Source organism: Lineus longissimus, chromosome 10 (genome assembly GCF_910592395.1).
Source record: "Lineus longissimus chromosome 10, tnLinLong1.2, whole genome shotgun sequence".
In the NCBI taxonomy this organism is placed as follows: Eukaryota; Metazoa; Nemertea; class Pilidiophora; order Heteronemertea; family Lineidae; genus Lineus; species Lineus longissimus.
This window is the reverse complement of record NC_088317.1, coordinates 399,907-418,118: the sequence shown is the minus strand read 5'-3', so window position 1 is coordinate 418,118 and position 18,212 is coordinate 399,907. Positions and strand designations below refer to the sequence as shown.

The following is an 18,212-nucleotide window of genomic DNA, read 5'->3' as shown; positions in this document are numbered from 1 at the left end:
ATATCAAGGACATGTAGATTGATACTCCTGTGTGTGCCACATCAAAGACATCTGGACCATACACCACGTCAAAGATAACGATGCGAAGTCAACAGGCGGCGCCACTGTAGATTGCTGGCGGCCGTACGCTGCCTGTTGACGTTGTTGTTATTTGCCACCTCTCTCCTATGGCAAGCCGTTTGCTTCAAAAAGTCGAAATGATTTTTTTTTCTAGTCGAAATGATTTTTTTCTAGTCAAGATATTTTTTTTCATGTCAAGAAAAAAAATTTGAAATTAAATTTTTTTTTTCAAGTCGAGATATTTATTTTTCTTCTCATTTAACTTATTGAAGTTGAATCAATTAATAAAAATTTCACTGCGAGAAAAAAATGATTATAAAAATAAAAATAGTCGCTTATATCAACAAAAACCTATAGTTGTCGAAATCGTTTTTACTTGTCCCAAGACGGTGGCGCCGCCTGTTGACTTCGCATCGTTATCTTTGATGTGGTGTATGGTCCAGATGTCTTTGATGTGGCACACATAGGAGTATCAATCTACGTGTCCTTGATATGCTACACAGGTGTCTTTGCTTTGGTTTGTCTTTATTTGCGGTAATAACCGCCCAGGAGTATCAATCTACGTGTCCTTGATATGCTACACAAGTGTCTTTGCTTTGGTTTGTCTTTATTTGCGGTAATAACCGCCCAGGAGTATCAATCTACGTGTCCTTGATATGCTACACAAGTGTCTTTGCTTTGGTTTGTCTTTATTTGCGGTAATAACCGCCCAGGAGTATCAATCTACGTGTCCTTGATATGCTACACAAGTGTCTTTGCTTTGGTTTGTCTTTATTTGCGGTAATAACCGCCCAGGAGTATCAATCTACGTGTCCTTGATATGCTACACAAGTGTCTTTGCTTTGGTTTGTCTTTATTTGCGGTAATAACCGCCCAGGAGTATCAATCTACGTGTCCTTGATATGCTACACAGGTGTCTTTGCTTTGGTTTGTCTTTATTTGCGGTAATAACCGCCCATAAGTGTGATCTTAAAAATCGACACGGACACGATAATGAACGGAATTCCACGCCGTGACGTCATTTGCACCGACGAACGGCCACGTTTGATTTAGACCAATACTATGGCTGTGCTATGAGCGGATCGAGGCTATAATGGGCTATGTTTGATTTCCCCCACAGAATTGGTGGACATCGGAACTTCAGGGAAATTGCGGAATTCCCTCCCTGCTGAAAAGGGATTACCCAACAATCAGCAGTGAAATTTTTACATAAAAAACGGCCATCAAACGATGTCAAAGGCAACTTCTACCTTGTCAACTGTCTATAGACATAGCAGTAACCCTACTCCGTATAATGTGCCAAAATGGGCTCGTAGTTTACAACGAATACCAAAGAATTTCGTTGAAGTAAGTGAGAACACTGACTGACTGGAGCCTCAACTTGACAAACCTGGCCTAGTATCTAGGCCCCTACAACAATCATGTCGTGTACCACACATCTACATGATGTACCATGTAGATGTACCACTTTACAATGTCAAGAAACATCATGACATCAGTCATCACATGCAAAAAATGTTTCCAGACTGCCTTGTTTTGTCTCGCAGAGATAATTGTCCTTTCGAGGGCGAGGATCAGGATGGATGGATGGTCTTTTTGCCGGGGCCGGGGGGCATCTATACACCTTTCCAGAAATGGGGCGCTGAGTGTCCGAAATAGTGATGTCATAAGCCTTAGGGGAATCTAGGCCTTATGGTGGAGGGACAAAGGAGATAGTCATGGTTGACCAACACACTTGAATGCCTTTGAATTTGATGACGGACAAGGGGGAAACAGTTAGTTCCAATGCAAGCCACCACAATTTCGGGAAGCATGTATAGTAAGTCACAGTGGACGTATGACGAGGATGACAACCGACCACCACCTCAACAGAAACCACCTCGGTTGTGATGTGACATATCTCACTGACATTGAACTGCTTTACCAATCTAGAGCATGAAATCCTATGCTCCAACAGGGGTGCCCCAAGTCAGTTCATAGTTGCCCAATAAATTCGCCTTCTGTATGTTTCATCTTTTATTCAGTTGGCGAAGCACGACAGCCCAATCCATGAATGGAGGCCCCCAGGTGTACCCGATGATGTGCAACTTTACATCAAAAGAGATGATATGACTGGTAGCACACTTTCTGGAAATAAAGTGAGTGCAGTAAATCTGCATTATCAGACATGACAACTCACTCCGAGGTTATTTAGCTACTTGCTATCAAAATGATTAAGATAAGGGACGTCTATATTCTTGACTCTGAATCTCGATGCTTTTCCCCCTTAAAAAGGTGTGTTCAGGTCAGAGAGTTTAACTTCACTGTGGCCAATGCCAGCCGTTGCAGTCATAGATAGCAAGAAGAGTCTAATGCCATCAGGATGCAGTTGTCGCTGCCAGCGCAGGACACTTGAGGTACACCTAGTGTCAGGACCTCAACGATTACAAATCCATGCAGGAAAACTCTTCCTCTTAAATCACTTCTAACATTTTGACAGGTTCGAAAGTTAGAGTTCCTCCTGGCTGATGCCCTACACAAAGGTTGCAAGCACATCATCACTTGTGGCGGTTTGCAGTCCAATTTTTGCCGTGCCACAGCAGTGGCCGCTGCTCAGCTTGGATGCCAGACACACTTGGTTCTGAGGACAGATATAGAGGTACCACACTCATCAAGGACACCTAACTTCAAACTGAGAAAATGATTGGGTTGTATTAGGTTGAATTGAATTGAACTCGAGCGTTAACCTACGTGGAGTGACGTCTGCTCGTATGGCGATGCATGTCTCCACAAACTTGTATCATCCGAATAGTATTTGGTTTAGCTAAAATTGGTAAACAATCTTTTTGTTCATCCAGGTTCAATCGTTTACAGATATTTTGCCTTTCTTTACTTGTTATGATAGTTTGTGTCAAGCTAAAGCACCTGACAATTGGTGAGATTTCCAAAGTCTTTTAATTTGAAATTTGTCACAAAATGTTTCTATTCAGAAACCTGAAGAAGTCGAGTGCAATGGCAACATCTTCCTGAACAGATTGTGTGGAGCAGAGATGTACCTCGTTCCCAAGCAATCACCATATCTGACCACTCTTAAACCAATGATGGAAAGGATTGCTCAGAAACTTAAGGCGGAGACAGGCGAGGCGTCGTACATAATGACTGTTGGTGGGTCAACGAGTGTTGGTCTGTTTGGATACATTACTGCTTTCCAGGAGCTTATCAGTCAGGTAAGAAACAGCGATTCGCCAAGGAGTGGAGACTGACATTATCCTAAATGTTTTGAATTGTCGTAACCCTTTGGGTATATAAAGATCTCAACCTCTGGTGGTACTGTTGATGCCAGCCGAAATGGTTGATTTGATCATTATAGTAAATGATACATCTTCTCAAACTGTCAAAATTACCACAACCATAATCAAGGTGACCCAGTCCATAAAGGTAAAAAGTTGCATAACTTTCCAAGCTCTTTACCATCCAGGGTGTCCAGGAATACTTTGATGATATCGTCGTGACGGTAGGAAGTGGAGGCACCTCAGCTGGACTCGCCATCGCTAATTATCTCACTGGGGGCAAGCTCAAGTATGTAACACTGCAGCTGTGTTTTGACGAGGACAATTTTGAGAAAATGACATTACTCCCAAAGTTGAATTTCAATGTAGCAACAGGTAGTGCTCGCGTCAAAAGCTTTCCAATGAATGGTGAACAGAGACTGGCTTTGTCCTCCTCCTGCACTTGGAACATGTTTTGACTGTTCATGCCAGTGTCTTGTGCTGATCAACTGTCAGATAATGGAGACACCTACTTCTCCATTGTTATCTTTGCCAACCTGGCTCCTGCTAATCATTTCCCTTCATGACCCTACGTGAACTCCTATGTAACAGAAAATCAGATAGGAGGAGTTCATTTTCATCACTGAATAACGCTGACTTGTTGTAGTATAGCACCGCTCGACTGGTGTGTCTAAAAAGTTGTCTGTAATTCTTATTGCATTTAATTTGATTTTTACAGAATCCACGCTGTGGCGATTTGTGACAGCGCTGCTTACTTTCATAACCACGTGAATGAAACACTCCAGGAGGTGGGGTTGAACGACATCAGATCAGAGGATATACTAGACATAATTGAGGGATACAAGGGACTCGGTTATGGGATATCTACGCCAGAAGAACTCGGTGGGTAAAGATGTCGTATTTTTCCTGTTACTTTCCTTTCATAATGAGGAGGACAGGGGTTCGACTATCGGGAGGTCAGAAGATCCACTCTGTTTAGTCTCAGTGTCCTCTAGCAAGACACCTAAACCCTACTTTTTTCTTCGAATGAGATATAAAAACTAAAATTCCTTTTACATTCTTCCGAAGCAATAAAAAGATTCCATCCAAGTTGACAGTAGCTTGCAATGGACTCTAGCTTCACCATGCTTTTGGAAACAGCCAAAGTCGCATCACTCGACCAATGAGCCATATTTTAGTGACCTAAATACATCAAGGCCAGATGTTCACTACGTCACCTGATTTACTCTTCTATCTCCACTGTCTTTTCAAGATCACTTTAAGCTCAAGTCGCCATGCAATGGGTGCCCCGCAATGTCAATCTATATCTTGTGTTGGTGTCCTCATATACGTAGCCTAACTTGTTTGTCATAACACCCTCTGATGAGGTCATCTCAGATGTGGAGCTGATTCTGATCAATGATGAGTCACCACCATGTGCGAAATGTCCGGAAAGTGCTCAGCAGGTGTTGTTTTCATCAAACTTATAATTCTAATGGTTATTTCCCCCAGATGTTTAAGCAAAGCGGTAATAAAACCATATTATGCAAAATTGATGAATCGTTCCTAATTGCCTTAATCACGAAATTATTCATGTTGAAGTGTTAAATACGTTCACCTAAAGACTTCAGAGCAGATTGTTTCCAGGGGTAGTGAGAGACATCTGAATATCAAGGTATGTACTACCGCTCTATTTCGTTTTACTCAAAATGTTCACCTTGCACCGAATTCATTGTTTGATGACAGGTGATTTAGCTATTTGTTATGTCTGTCTCCAACATGACTTGCCTTTCTAGGTTACCCGCCTCAAAGCACCATCCGCATCATGTCAGTGGCTGATTTAGCTTTGGGCACAAGACGTGTGCCTCCACTATTTATGTTGGAAAGCAATGATTTTTGAGGGTGCCTTTGGCTAACAAGCAAATGGCTACTTCTTATTTCATGCTCAGATGTCCGAAAAACTTCCAATTGGCACTTCTCCCAATTTGTTGGGGGGGAGGGACCCAGACCACCTGATTCTATGATCATACGTTTGGTAGGCTGTGGATGGGGTTACGCCCCTCTGCCATATTTCTGGTTCTGCCATTGTATACAATGATATAACATTTATCTAATTAATCATGGAAGATTAGGTCAACCGGCCAGCCCTTCATGGTCAGCCAAGTTAATTTAGCAAAAGTTTGACCTCTTATATTGTGTTGTTATATTGCTGTTCAACGAAATCACAGAAACCAATCAATTTTTGTTTTTCTAACAAATGTTCTTAATTCCAGAACAACATCTACAGAATCCGACATGAAGTTTGTTTGTATGATCCTTGTCATTGCGGTGGTCATCAACTGCATGGCAGGCAAGTGACAACCTTTATTATGTAGAATAATAACGCTTTCAGCAGTGGTGTGGTGGTGGACACTTCATCAAGAGATTGTGGGTTTGAATACCTTCTGATCATTGAGTTTTCATGTTATGTGATGCATTTCGTAGTTGCTCCTTATCACCCTGAAGACTCTGGGATGCTTATGTGCTCCCAGCAACGCCTTGTCACTAACTCACAGCCAAAATGGCCTTCGAATTTCGAAAAACTACAACCTTGTTCATCCTTGCTGACTAAATCTAACCACATGGATGCTTCCTACCTAAACAGCTTTAAATATGACCATAACTGGTTTTGACATGGCCTAATAGACTCCTTTAGGGGACTCTTATCCATCTCCAAACAAAAGATAAACTAATGCTATATTCGTCATTCGTCATACGTAATTCAGATAAAGAATTTTTAGTCATGATTGAATCATGTATTTACAGCAATGACAGCTGAAGAGGATTTCATCGAATCTCTTCACAAAAGGTAAGATCATTTTGAATTAATTGAGTTCTTCTTCCACCTACCAGTATATACAGGGCTGATTTGCTGTGTGCATCCCAGTCTTAGCTATAACAGGGAAGGAGGTATAAAGGCCTTGTGGGGTTGTACTTCAAACTAAAGATATTCGGCCACAGTGAGTCATAACTTTCTAATTTAGCCCTGCACCATCGATGAATCATTGGAACAGTCTATGCCATCTTTCTGGGCCTGTTGACCTCCAGTACAGTGTGTGATGTTTTTCTGCCCAACACGTCAATAAAGCCATTTTATATGGGATTTTTGCATGGGTAACATTTGAATTTGTTTTTTCCAGAGCCTGCATTACCCGCGATAAAGATTGTAAACATGAAAAGAACAATTGCTGTGTAGGCCTCTATTGCCAAAATCAGATGAATAAAAAGGGACAATGGTTGTGTAAAGACAAGGGGACGAAACCACCTGAGGGTGGCCCAGGTTTTCACGGCGGGCTCAGGGCAAGTGGGGGTTCCTCAGGAAAATCCAACACCAAGAAAGGAGGCGAATGGGTTGGAGAGATGAAAAAATTCAAACCAAGGTAAACAGCTCTAATTGACCCAAAGGAAAAAGACACCAATTTGTTTTCTTAATTCTGCTGTAGAATATATTAACCAAATAAAGTGTTGTAACCGACTGAGTTGTTCTTACGTAACTTGTGTTCTGCTGAGTTGTTGTGCTCGAGGCTCCTGATGGTGCGGCTGTTTCCAATTTTGCAGGCGCTTACTAACTCGCCACCAGCTGCAACTTGACATTTCTATGTCGACTGTACCACCACATCCCTCCGGGCATTACAGTCCTGAGCCGTCTGTGTCAACACCTCTCTTGCAACACTCTCGGTAATTGTGGGCTACAACATCAATGTGGTGATCAACACTCACCGGTTCCCTGTCAATCAGTATCTTTGGAAGCCACTTACAAATTCCATTGAGGTTGATTTTGGAGACAAAAAATCATAAACTACTCGCTTGGTGAGGTGTTGTGCTTGCCTTGGTACAACTGACTGGAAGAAAATTGGTTTTTTAAGTCTTAAAAGGACAGTGAAAAGCTAGGAAATTTCCTCCTCTAGCTTGCAGGTCAGTTTCCCGTTTTTAATCTTAATTGTATTCTAAAATATTGAAATTGTGGTCCCTAGAAATGAATTGATGAGAGAGTTGGAGCCTGGAATGTGCATTCCATCTGTTGTTTTGTCTAGTTGATCATGTTTTACATAATCAGCAGAATTACTTGCCGTGTGCAGATGTGAGACAGACGAATCGAATTTGAAATTAAAATATAATGTAAAAATTATTCAAATTTTGTTGACTTATTTGATTTAGTTGAATTTAATTGTGTATAAATAGAGCCATGGCATCTAGTTTATTAAACCATTCGTTGGCACAAGAGGTGAACACAACTCATTCGCAACCTGAGGTAGGTATCATACTACATATTTGCCATCCACAAGTAGGTCCATTCTCTTCGAAGATAAATTGGGAATTGTCATTTGGGAGTTTGATTTCTATCCTCGAATCAAGAGCATCTCGGCCCCTCCTACAGCTAATAGGACTAAGTGCTTTGGTTGAAGGTTAACGTCCGCTATTCTACAAGCTGCCAAAATGACTCAAGATCATCAAGCTGAAGCTTTATCCTACTAGTTGTTGTAATCTTATCCCTCTAGGAGAATTACTCCCTCTGAACATAGACCAGAATAGAATAGGAATAGAGAACTTAGAATAGAATATGTTTATTTGAATCAAAACGCCCTCTTGGAGCAAATCTAAGTAAAGTATGATGCTAGTCCATCGCAGTTGCTTAGAAAAACCTTGAAACTACAATTTTATTCTTATTTCATATCTTCCAATATTAGGACGACAGTTACAGAATTAAACATGAAATACCTTATCCTTGTCGTTGCCTTGGTCATCAGTAACATTTCAGGTAAGCCAAACATTTCTATCACCGGTACTGGTACTCACTATTCAAACAAAGCTTTCAGTATAGTCATGTTGCGGGGCAGAACAATGATTTGTCTTGCCTGACTTAATGGGCTTAGCCGTATCAAATGCTGTCATGGTCATTTGCGCTTGCTTTCTTTTGTCAATCCCTCTACGTAGCATGGCAGGTGATGACGTCACGTGAAATCACTCGATTTGCTGTTTGCATTTTTATACAAAGCGGTGCTCAATGGACTGCTCTCGTCCACAGGGTAGATCTAGGGATCAGGGAAAGCAGAGCCTTAAAACTGTACACTTTTAGTGTCTGAGAGTCCTGTCTTTTCCCTTACAGCCATGACGACTGAAGAAGATTTCCTCCAAAACATCCAGAAACGGTAAGATGTTTTGAATCCTGCTTGTCTCTTCTCAGCAAGAATGTAACAGGCGACAGGATATGGCCAGTCCACTGTGAAGCTGCATATCTGGGCAGGAAATATACAAACTTCATAAGTGCTGCCCAGCATTACTACAGACCATTACTCCTGCCAGGTTCTTTGCCATTTTTGGTTGCAAGTGTAAATGTAGCAACCTAGTGTTGCCAACTGTAGACATAGGTTTACTCTGGCATCTCTAGCGGGCCATGGGAACGTGATGCACAGGAATGGACCTGGTCCTTTAAGGATGAATTTACAAGCTTGGGCCTTACTGCAAATTCTTTTTCAGGGGCTGCATTCACCGCAACAAGGAGTGTGGTCATGCACGTAATAATTGCTGTGCCGGCATGTTTTGCCAGTTCCAGAAAGGAGATCTCTACTTGTGTAAAGACAACGGCACTCCCAAACTTGGAATGGGCAAGGGATTCCACAATGGGCTAGAGGCTTCTAAGGGAAAGTAAACAAAATGGATTTCCTAGTACGCTGTATATGATTCAATTTAACAGAATAAATGAAAGTGTCCACTATATAAGTTATTACTTTAGTCGTTTCTTGTTCTTGACTCTTTGGTGATGATTTGAACCACACTTGACCATGAACTTTGGTGATTTCATAGACTACGTTTGACCACTTTTGCTGTCAATGAGTGAAGCCTCTGTCAGATGATACACTGAACTGGGAGAGTGCTCCAATGTAGTGAAGTGGTTTAGAGTCAACCGAGGAGCTCTCTTACCATGCTTTCACAAGGAGTAGCAGTGCCATGGAGCCCCCTCACATGCTCTCAGCTGGTAGCAGTGTCAATGTCTTGACCAAAAAGGTCAGCAAATATCACTCTCGGGTGACACTGAACTCTTCAGTTTGGAATCACTTTCCATACTAACTGAATCCAGAATGTCAGAGAATACCTTGGTAGGTTCAGAATGAGGTTCTTTGATTTGACCATTCATTAGGAAACTGAGCCTTGTCTTGTCTTATGATAGAGATTGACTATGACTGTTTTAGCACTCAGGAACTTGCCTGTTCCAGTCAAGGTCCAATGTTTTCACAAAAACCATTGAACATGTTAATATCTTGACACTTTCAGACTTTATAACGCAGGTTAGCCAATCCACTGGCATTATGCTTGACCCAGTCTACACAGGAAAAGGTGCCCGTGGGATGCTGACTGAGTTGGGAAGGGATCAAGAACGCTTCCAGGGCAAGCGAGTGCTTTTCATTCATACAGGTATTGTATGCTTTTCCAAATGCAACTTTTTGCCTTTTGTTTATTTACAACAGCAATTCATTTGCTTCAGGCAAGAAACTAATGCTTCAGTTGTTACAGTAGTAGAGATGGTCCATCTTTGGATGGATAAATGCTGTCTTGATAGAGAGGTTGTCCTGATAACAGGTGTGAGATTGCATAGAACGGGCCAGTTCCAGAGAGCAGTGTCTTTGAAATAGAGGGTCCTCCTAATAGAGCTGTATTATGGTAAGGCAGGTTCTACTGCGGTGCAAAGGACAAGTCACACAGAGGTATATTGCCTAACTTTTGTTTCAGGAGGTGTGTTTGGTCTTTACGATGGTGCAATCAACAGCATGCTGAAGACAGGGAATGCCGCTACTAATCGAGTTCACATGTACAAAGACATCTTCCGAGAGGAGAACATGTGATATGACATGTCACAAATTCCGAACCGTTACGTGATTTTATATCCTTTTTGCCATAGTCACAGCCTCCAGCATAGCTGGATACAGAGGTGGCTTGACTACAGGTCTAGCAATCCACGATGGAGTCTGTTTCTTGCATGTGATGTGAGGAAAGAGGACAATATCTTGGAGATTAGTTTGCTCAAGGAAGCAGTTGTAGTTGACTTCACAGAGATAGTCTAATATTGGACAATCAATGAAAAACATGGAAACATTGAATTGAGAAAATATATTAATTTATTGAACATATTGAAATAAAAATGAAATTCAGGCACCTCAAGACGTACAAGCGGACTGAAGAATAAAAAATATATTTGACAAATTGTAGATGTTGATTTAGTTTGTTTATATTATGGCTATTCAAACATCCCAGATAAGGGAAGATCTCATACAGCGAATTTTGATGGCTTGTTTCTACAAACCATTGAAAGTTGAGGACAAAAATGTGACAGAAACAGAAGAGAATGAAGGCCATTTGGCAAATGTCAAGGATCGGCCTTCATCTTTGTAGTACAAGGGACAATGAGAGTTACCTCCCAATGTTACGACTCGCCACAACGAAGGCTATACACCCTGCCATGTGGTTTATTATAAAGAAGGCAAAAAGAAAACGTGCCAAAATAAATGCTGAACTAAATGCGTAATGTTTAAACAAGTAACAACAGTGAAACAAGAACATATGTAACAGGAGAAACCTTTGGTTGTTCTCAGCTGGGACAAAGTCACAACCACGACACCCATTGTGTCTTGATGACATTTTGAAGGTAACGCAGTTTGATCGAAAGCCAAAGCTTCCATCTCTATGCTGATGTACACGATACAATCGGCAGAAACATACAGATGAGTACACTTACGATTGTTTTCATCGTTTTTGTGTTTTACAACACAAGTTGTCACACAGGAAATTCTCAGAGTACATATTTACTATTGTCATTATCACAAGAAAGCCGCCACGCCTGCAGGGGCCTATCAATCCTCATGAAGCTCAGGGAACAGAGGTACTTTCACTAATACTCATTCTAGACTTAGTTTCAAACAGTTTTTTTTATCGTAAACTTTTCTGGAGAACACTAGTACTTCCTTTAGAATTCTTAGTGGATTTGCTCTTGCTTGTTGTCTTCTCAGGTTCAAAACATTTCCAGAGACGGATTGTTTCATCGGCAGCAGCACTAGCTACAGTAGTGCCATCTGGAGAAGTGCATAGTCCAAGGACACGATCTTCATGTCCCATAAGTTCTGCTACTTTCGTCATGGCCGGATACTTCCAGATGGTCAGCTGATTGAGATTGAAGCCGTGACCAGACATCAGCTCCTTGTAGATGGGAGACCACAACAAGGCACACACCTACAGAATAGAGACTCAAATTAGCAAATGGTGAGACGATAGAACAGATTGATTGGATATTGATTTGACACTGAACATTTCCTGACCTCAATCTGATGAAACAGCAGCTCATTAGCATATTCAGGGGCCTGTCTTTTGCCATGTCTGTGACTGTACAGGGAAACTTTCATGAACATTGATGTTGAGCATAAGTCTTATCTACTTGACCAATCTTGAGGGCAAATAGTGTTTTACATAAAGCAGCATTCTACACTGATTACGACATGTGCTTCACCAAAGGAGAGCTGGGTATACCTCTTTCATGGGTGGATATAGGTCAAATGAATATTTTTTGGAAAAGCACTCGAGATTTGGACGGTACACACCTGTGATCCTGTATTGGTGCTGGAGACTTTCATTCCTGTGTCAACATTCCAAATACAGATGGTTCGGTCAGCGGTCCCACCACCACTGGCAAGGAGCTGAGGTTGCCACGGACACCAGGCTACCGCCTGCAAGATGGAGAACAGGTCCATCAGAAACAGGCCTTGCAGTGAAAAGCTTAGTAAATCCTAACTTGTACAAGACAAATCATAAATCTGGCAAGCTATTTAAGGACAACCACTTCACTTACAGCTGAGGACACAGTACCAACACAACCCTCTTCATCCATCACATGGTTTCATGCTATGTAAGATATGCTAAAAACAAGTGACATCTTCAAACAAAAAGCTCATCTCTACAAACATGAATAAATAACCTTGTAGTTCATGGTTGGAAAAACATGCTACATATGGTTGACAGAAAGTTCGATCTTCAGATGTTGAATTGAAATGTTACCTTAACTGCAGCGTCATGAGCTGTGAATGTATGAACAGGTGTCACATCCTGGCCAAGGCTTGCATCCCAAATATTGAGGACGTTGTCATTGCCGCCACTAGCAAGATGTCTGCCGTCGGGAGACCACGCCAAGCCACACACTTCCTGGACATGATGGTCGAGGGTAGCCACGTGATGCTCAGCCACTCGTACGTCATGATGGTGGATGGCACCTGATCTCGACCCACTGAAACACGTGGAATCATTACAGGGAAACTGCATGACAAAATATTGTAGTATTTATTCCAGAAAACTGTGTTTTTATGTCTTGTGTATCTCAGACTACATTTTCCAGGTCACAGAACTTGGTGCGGTAAATTGTCAAACGAAACTTAACATCTTCATGCTTCATCCCATGGCCTATATGTGATATTGCAAAATCAGTCTGTAAATGGACAATTTCTGAAATCGAACGGTGAAAGAAATGGACCATGAAGCGTTACCAGTATCCAGCAGTGAACGAAAGGGTTTCATAGGCATCCCTGGATGATCCACTTACCTGGAGAGGATGTAAGAATTCCAAGAGAGCGACCCAACCCGCGACGCATGACCACCCATCGTCCTGATTTTCTTATTCTGACCGACATCCCACAGCTGGACGTTCCCACTGCTATCCCCCACGGCGATGAAGCTTCCCTCCTTGATCCACTTGACCGATGTGATGTACTCCTCCGGGCCTTCTAACTCAAACAGCTGTGAGGTGCTGCTGTCACTAGCGTTCCAGATGAAGACAAGGTTGGCAAGTCCAACGGCCAGGTGATTGTTTGATGACCAGTCGATCAAGTTTAGATCTGCAATACCAATCAGAAAGGAAATCTCGAGAGCTGCTCATAAAGGCTTGGTAGCATTTGCCTGTGACGAGAATGGATGATCCCACCGACCTGTCATCAGTATCAATGCCAATGATGACCAGATTTACCCACTGATGAGAGATCTTTTGGTCACACATAGCAGCGATTAAAATCACAGGTCAAAGCAACAAAAATCACTTGCTTGCACAGTGCTTCAGGCCAACAAAAGTAATGAGGCTGGTTTGGTCTTCAGATAATACTAGTATATCGTCCAAAAGTGAAGTCACAATTTCTCGCGGTATTTTCAAATAACTTACAATAATCATTGACTAGTTCAGGAGCATCCAGTATTCTTTCAGAGGTCTGTGGGATATGCCTCAAGCTCGAACATTTGGTCACACTGGACTTGCTCGAGCTGTAGAGAACCTTGAGCTGACTGTGATAACCTGAAAGCACACAACACAATAACCTGCGGCATAAGTTCAAACCGTAAATTTACTGATACCGGTTTCAAATATGCAATCCCTGCATCAAAGGTTCATAGCCATCACAGACGCTTCATTTGTGATCATTACCATAGCAAGTCACTGAGACATCATACTTTCAAAATAAGCTTTGAATGAGATTCCTTGAACCTGGTGATTCCAAGAGTCGAACCCACCACCTCCTGATTATGACTGAGACCGGCAATTGCACCACTTATGATGTCACTGATCTTTCAGACACAGAGCCACAAGTACACACAAAATGTACTGCAAATACCAGTGGTATTTTACCTTCTGGGACAGGAGGAGCCTTCTGTTTGAATGAGAGAATCTTGCTGCCTTCTTGGTTCTGATTGCCCATCGCCTCACTCAGTTTCTGCTGATAATCAGGCTCAGTGGAGTCATCAGGGTTCTCATTTTCTGAGTTGGTCATTATGAAATGGGCTCGGCTGAAGTCTGTTGTGGCTCGGTTGGGAATGAATCTGAAAGACAAAAATTAAATACTTTTCGAAACTTTTAACTTTTAAAAAGAACTTGAAGCTCTGAGGGCAATGTTAAGACCGATTTAGAATGTAAGAACCATTTATCCCAATCCTCGATGAAAACAAGCTTGCATTTATATTACCTATCTTGTGATTTGTTGGGCGTCTTTGATTTGCTTGGTGTTTTCTTAGTGCCAGCCGACCTCTCTCCTGACTTTCCAGGCGTTCTGGTGTTGGTTGACTGGAGGGGTGTCAGTGCATTGCGACTATTCCCACATTTGACTGAAGTAAAAAAAAAACAGTAGATTCCTCAGACCAGGCGGAGGGTGGCACTGCTTGCCACAACAAACCAGCAGCAAGCAAAAGACCTTGCGGTCGCACACCACATGCTCTTTGGTTTGTTGTGCCTATATTTAGGTTTGTTTTGGCCAACAGTGAGTTCCTCTGACTGGTGTGTAAGTGACTATGTTCACTGGTTGGGAGAAGAATTAGAAGTGTTAACAACATCAACAGTTCACTTTTAAAGTGTGGCACTGATATTCATTGCAAGCTCTAGAAAGAAAGGGACCTCATCCCTGCAGTGGAAATCCAGAGGAGAGTTTAGTGATGCATCTGGTGTAAATATGCAATGCAAAATCAATTTACCCAAGCGATATTGGATTCAATGGTATGAACATGTACATACTTTCACTTTGTTTTCGTCCTTGCTCCAATGCTTTCCTCTGCCATCTCATTAACGGACCTCGCTGAAGCGGTGCATCCAGCTTGCTCACTTCATTCAGGGAGTTCTCGAAGTTGAAGTTGGAGGCCGACATTTCACTTTGAGGACTGACTGTAATGTGGACGCAAAGAACGGGCTTACACAGATAATAATAAACAAACATATCCATTGGTCCCAACTCCTTGGGTGATATGAATAAAGACTAGCAAATGCTTTTACTTCAATTTTGTACAGAAAGACCTAGTGTATATGTACATGAAGTTTTAGATAAAAGCATTTGCTAGTCTTTATTCATATCACCCCTTGTCTGTGAAACATCAGCTTTAATGCATGTGTGTATATCTAAATTTTTCTGAGTCATCTACAGTGTTACCTCGGGCAAGTGATTTGGCTACCTACCTCGGGCAAGTGATTTGGCTACCTACCTCGGGCAAGTGATTTGGCTACCTACCTCGGGCAAGTGATTTGGCTACCTACCTTGGGCAAGTGATTTGGCTACCTACCTATTGGTTACATGGCACTGCACGTTGACAATTTTGCTATACTGAGATCAGTATTCTAGCTGTGATATATACTGATATACTGAGATCAGTATTCTAGCTGTGATATATACTGATATACTGAGATGGTATATATTTCGAATATAATGATCAGTATATCGCAACATATTCTTTACCCTTAGTATACTGAGATGTATATCCAATTATACTAGATTCATTCGTATCACTGTTACACTGAAGAATATGAAGCAATTATATTGGATATTAAATGTGAAGTATAACACATGATACATCATGGTATCCTGCCATGCTTTAAGAAAAAACCTTGAAAAATGCTGCTTCAGTATTTCATAGGAAATGTAAGTATATCCTCCCTGTTAATGTGCATTCTGGGATTGAGTATGAATCTGCTGTATTGTACTATACTGCCGAGGTGGGGGGGGGGGGGGGGGGTGAAGGGCTTACTACGAACAACATGGCCAAGCCAAAACTGAAGGCTCATGATTAAAGACTTCTAACCTAAAACTGGGTAGCTGATGAGATCGAAGGATTAGGCCTACTAATAGCACCAAACGACAATGGTGTTGGGGGTGGTTCGCACCTTCAAATAGAGACTCTGGATGTGCAAGATCGGAAAGAGCTTCGTGGAGTTTTACATATTTGGCATGGCAAGTGACCTGTTCAAGGGCGAGTTTGATACTCCGAGTACGACCAATGTAAAGGACCATGTTTAAAGACATCTGACATGGTTTAATGATAACAGGTTTGCGCATTCGATGAGACCTTGGTATGATTGGAGAACTAGTTACAGCCAACCTACGGTACCGGTATGTCCAAACAAGATATTTCTAGATCTAATTTGATGGTGACTTAGTGGTCCAGCCACCAGTCAGACAAGGATCCCCTTTTGCGAGTTGTTGCTACTTCTGGCTGTACCGAGGCTACTTTTTGCTGGGTCACTGGATGTACCAAGTCATGCCCGCTGAAACGACGAGTGATCATATCAACATTGTTGTGGCGATACTCTACACCATCCTTTCACAAATTTTCCCACAGCCCGTGATCACTGTTCAAGATTGGAGAAACAAGTCGTCACAATTACGTTGGCGTCATATGCAATTTGAATTGCAGCAGACGTCGCGGTTTAACATTAGTTGTGTACCGGTGCTACCGAATACGCTGCATGACACAAGGGCCTTAACATCACAGGTGAAAAGAATCATATTGAATTTGGCTAAATCACAGGGCTCAGCCAGGCCTCTGAATCTGATATCATGATGGGGGGCGGGCGAGGGGGTTGGTCCAGCAGCGGCTAGCAGCGGACATTTGTCTTGACTCTTGCTTAGCGCTGCTACAGCTTAAAGTCCTGTGGTACAGTCTAGAAGCAGTGTCATCATTGGCGAAATGGACCAAAGTTTGTGAGGGGCTGAGTTTCGTCCAAAAATAGATCTGTTTACACAATACGGCAATGGCGTATTGCAGGTACACGTCAACGGGTCATTGATTGTCGGACGTCAGTTCGCCAAGAAAACCAAAGGAATCGAACGATTCATTGAACTCATCAACACATCATTAGTTTTCAGTGAAGTGCAACTGTATTCCCAGGTAAATCACTTTGGTATATAGAGAGTAAGATTACAATTAACTCACGTTAAAGTTTGAGTTCCGGGGAGGTAGCGTTGTCAGTACGTTGGTTTAGGGGCGCAATAACCTAGCTTATAGCGAGCAATTAGTACACTAAGATTTCAGTGATTAACATAATAGTTGCAAGTAATTGGCATTTTAGACTCATATTTCGTGCTATAATAACTACGTTGTAAACATAATGCTCAAAATTGATTCATGAAAAAGTTGTTAGGGCAATATCAAGCAAGCAGTAATGGAAAAAAGTGTAATTCCATTAACTGAATATTGTTTTTAGACACTATAACATTTTAGGCCTACTTTTCCGTAAACCACGAGAACAATGTATGTGAAAAAAACAACACATATAAGTGAGGCGCCGAGTATACAGTAATTGTAAGGTAAAGAAAAGCTCGGTCTCTAAAGTCTGGAGGTCCGGAGTCCGTAAATGTGACGGTCACGAGAGTGATTTGTTCTTACGGATAGATCGAGAGGGCGGTTTGGGGTTCCGCCGACGGTGCTCGCATGCATTAGTCGTATCCCCGAAACCTTTACAACGCGAACAAAGCTCGTGGCATCCATGACGGTATAGGAATTGACGGTGAGGTAACAAAAAAACTCGTGGCATATCGGATGCGCATCCGATGACGGTAAAGAAATTGACGGTAAAGGATCTCGTGGCATATCGGATGCGCATCCGAAGACGGTAAGGGAATTGACGGTGAAGGATCTCGTGGCATATCGGATGCGCATCCGATGACGGTAAAGAAATTGACGGTAAAGGATCTCGTGGCATATCGGATGCGCATCCGAAGACGGTAAGGGAATTGACGGTGAAGGATCTCGTGGCGTATCGGATCCGAAGACGGTAAGGGAATTGACGGTGAAGGATCTCGTGGCATATCGGATGCGCATCCGAAGACGGTAAGGGAATTGACGGTAAAGGATCTCGTGGCCTCGGATGCGCATCCGATGACGGTAAAGAAATTGACGGTAAAGGATCTCGTGGCATATCGGATGCGCATCCGAAGACGGTAAGGGAATTGACGGTGAAGGATCTCGTGGCATATCGGATGCGCATCCGAAGACGGTAAGGGAATTGACGGTAAAGGATCTCGTGGCGTATCGGCTCCGAAGACGGTAAGGGAATTGACGGTGAAGGATCTCGTGGCATATCGGATG

At 42.3% G+C, this 18,212-nt stretch overlaps 4 protein-coding genes across 5 annotated transcripts; 3 read left to right on the top strand and 1 right to left on the bottom strand.

Annotated features, from left to right (window-relative positions):
- Positions 1-1,108: 1,108 nt before the first annotated feature.
- On the top strand, positions 1,109-10,519 carry LOC135494484 (uncharacterized). The gene is made up of 8 exons (XM_064782517.1): positions 1,109-1,407; positions 2,085-2,198; positions 2,540-2,698; positions 3,030-3,266; positions 3,518-3,618; positions 4,048-4,211; positions 9,621-9,761; positions 10,077-10,519. The coding sequence occupies exons 1-8, from the start codon at positions 1,291-1,293 to the stop codon at positions 10,187-10,189; spliced, it is 1,146 nt and encodes a 381-aa protein (XP_064638587.1). The 5' UTR covers positions 1,109-1,290; the 3' UTR covers positions 10,190-10,519.
- On the top strand, positions 4,926-6,822 carry LOC135494493 (uncharacterized). Its single transcript, XM_064782527.1, has 4 exons — positions 4,926-4,983; positions 5,582-5,658; positions 6,114-6,156; positions 6,488-6,822. The coding sequence occupies exons 2-4, from the start codon at positions 5,604-5,606 to the stop codon at positions 6,729-6,731; spliced, it is 342 nt and encodes a 113-aa protein (XP_064638597.1). The 5' UTR covers positions 4,926-4,983; positions 5,582-5,603; the 3' UTR covers positions 6,732-6,822.
- Positions 7,524-9,075, top strand: LOC135494495 (U3-agatoxin-Ao1j-like). Its single transcript, XM_064782529.1, has 4 exons — positions 7,524-7,599; positions 8,036-8,106; positions 8,455-8,497; positions 8,826-9,075. The coding sequence occupies exons 2-4, from the start codon at positions 8,058-8,060 to the stop codon at positions 8,995-8,997; spliced, it is 264 nt and encodes an 87-aa protein (XP_064638599.1). The 5' UTR covers positions 7,524-7,599; positions 8,036-8,057; the 3' UTR covers positions 8,998-9,075.
- Positions 10,489-17,150, bottom strand: LOC135494478 (cell division cycle protein 20 homolog). Of its 2 annotated transcripts, XM_064782504.1 has the most exons (10): positions 17,058-17,150; positions 16,228-16,389; positions 14,872-15,018; positions 14,330-14,468; positions 13,996-14,186; positions 13,537-13,665; positions 12,928-13,219; positions 12,390-12,615; positions 11,936-12,061; positions 10,489-11,570 (listed from the first exon to the last, which is right to left on the bottom strand). In XM_064782504.1, the coding sequence occupies exons 3-10, from the start codon at positions 14,999-15,001 to the stop codon at positions 11,271-11,273; spliced, it is 1,533 nt and encodes a 510-aa protein (XP_064638574.1). In that variant the 5' UTR covers positions 15,002-15,018; positions 16,228-16,389; positions 17,058-17,150; the 3' UTR covers positions 10,489-11,270. The 2 variants fall into 2 exon arrangements, with proteins under 2 accessions (XP_064638574.1, XP_064638575.1); XM_064782505.1 differs by lacking the exon at positions 16,228-16,389.
- Positions 17,151-18,212: the final 1,062 nt, after the last annotated feature.

Coding starts and splice junctions, on each gene's coding strand:
- LOC135494484 (XM_064782517.1), top strand. CDS start 1,291: ATGTCAAAGGCAACTTCTACCTTGTCAACTGTCTATAGACATAGCAGT. Junction 2,699..3,029: donor TTCTGAGGACAGATATAGAG/GTACCACACTCA, acceptor GTTTCTATTCAG/AAACCTGAAGAAGTCGAGTG. Junction 9,762..10,076: donor AGTGCTTTTCATTCATACAG/GTATTGTATGCT, acceptor CTTTTGTTTCAG/GAGGTGTGTTTGGTCTTTAC.
- LOC135494493 (XM_064782527.1), top strand. CDS start 5,604: ATGAAGTTTGTTTGTATGATCCTTGTCATTGCGGTGGTCATCAACTGC. Junction 5,659..6,113: donor GGTCATCAACTGCATGGCAG/GCAAGTGACAAC, acceptor ATGTATTTACAG/CAATGACAGCTGAAGAGGAT. Junction 6,157..6,487: donor ATCGAATCTCTTCACAAAAG/GTAAGATCATTT, acceptor TGTTTTTTCCAG/AGCCTGCATTACCCGCGATA.
- LOC135494495 (XM_064782529.1), top strand. CDS start 8,058: ATGAAATACCTTATCCTTGTCGTTGCCTTGGTCATCAGTAACATTTCA. Junction 8,107..8,454: donor GGTCATCAGTAACATTTCAG/GTAAGCCAAACA, acceptor TTTCCCTTACAG/CCATGACGACTGAAGAAGAT. Junction 8,498..8,825: donor CTCCAAAACATCCAGAAACG/GTAAGATGTTTT, acceptor ATTCTTTTTCAG/GGGCTGCATTCACCGCAACA.
- LOC135494478 (XM_064782504.1), bottom strand. CDS start 15,001: ATGTCGGCCTCCAACTTCAACTTCGAGAACTCCCTGAATGAAGTGAGC. Junction 12,062..12,389: donor CTCATGACGCTGCAGTTAAG/GTAACATTTCAA, acceptor TCCATCTTGCAG/GCGGTAGCCTGGTGTCCGTG. Junction 11,571..11,935: donor GCACCAATACAGGATCACAG/GTGTGTACCGTC, acceptor TCTATTCTGTAG/GTGTGTGCCTTGTTGTGGTC.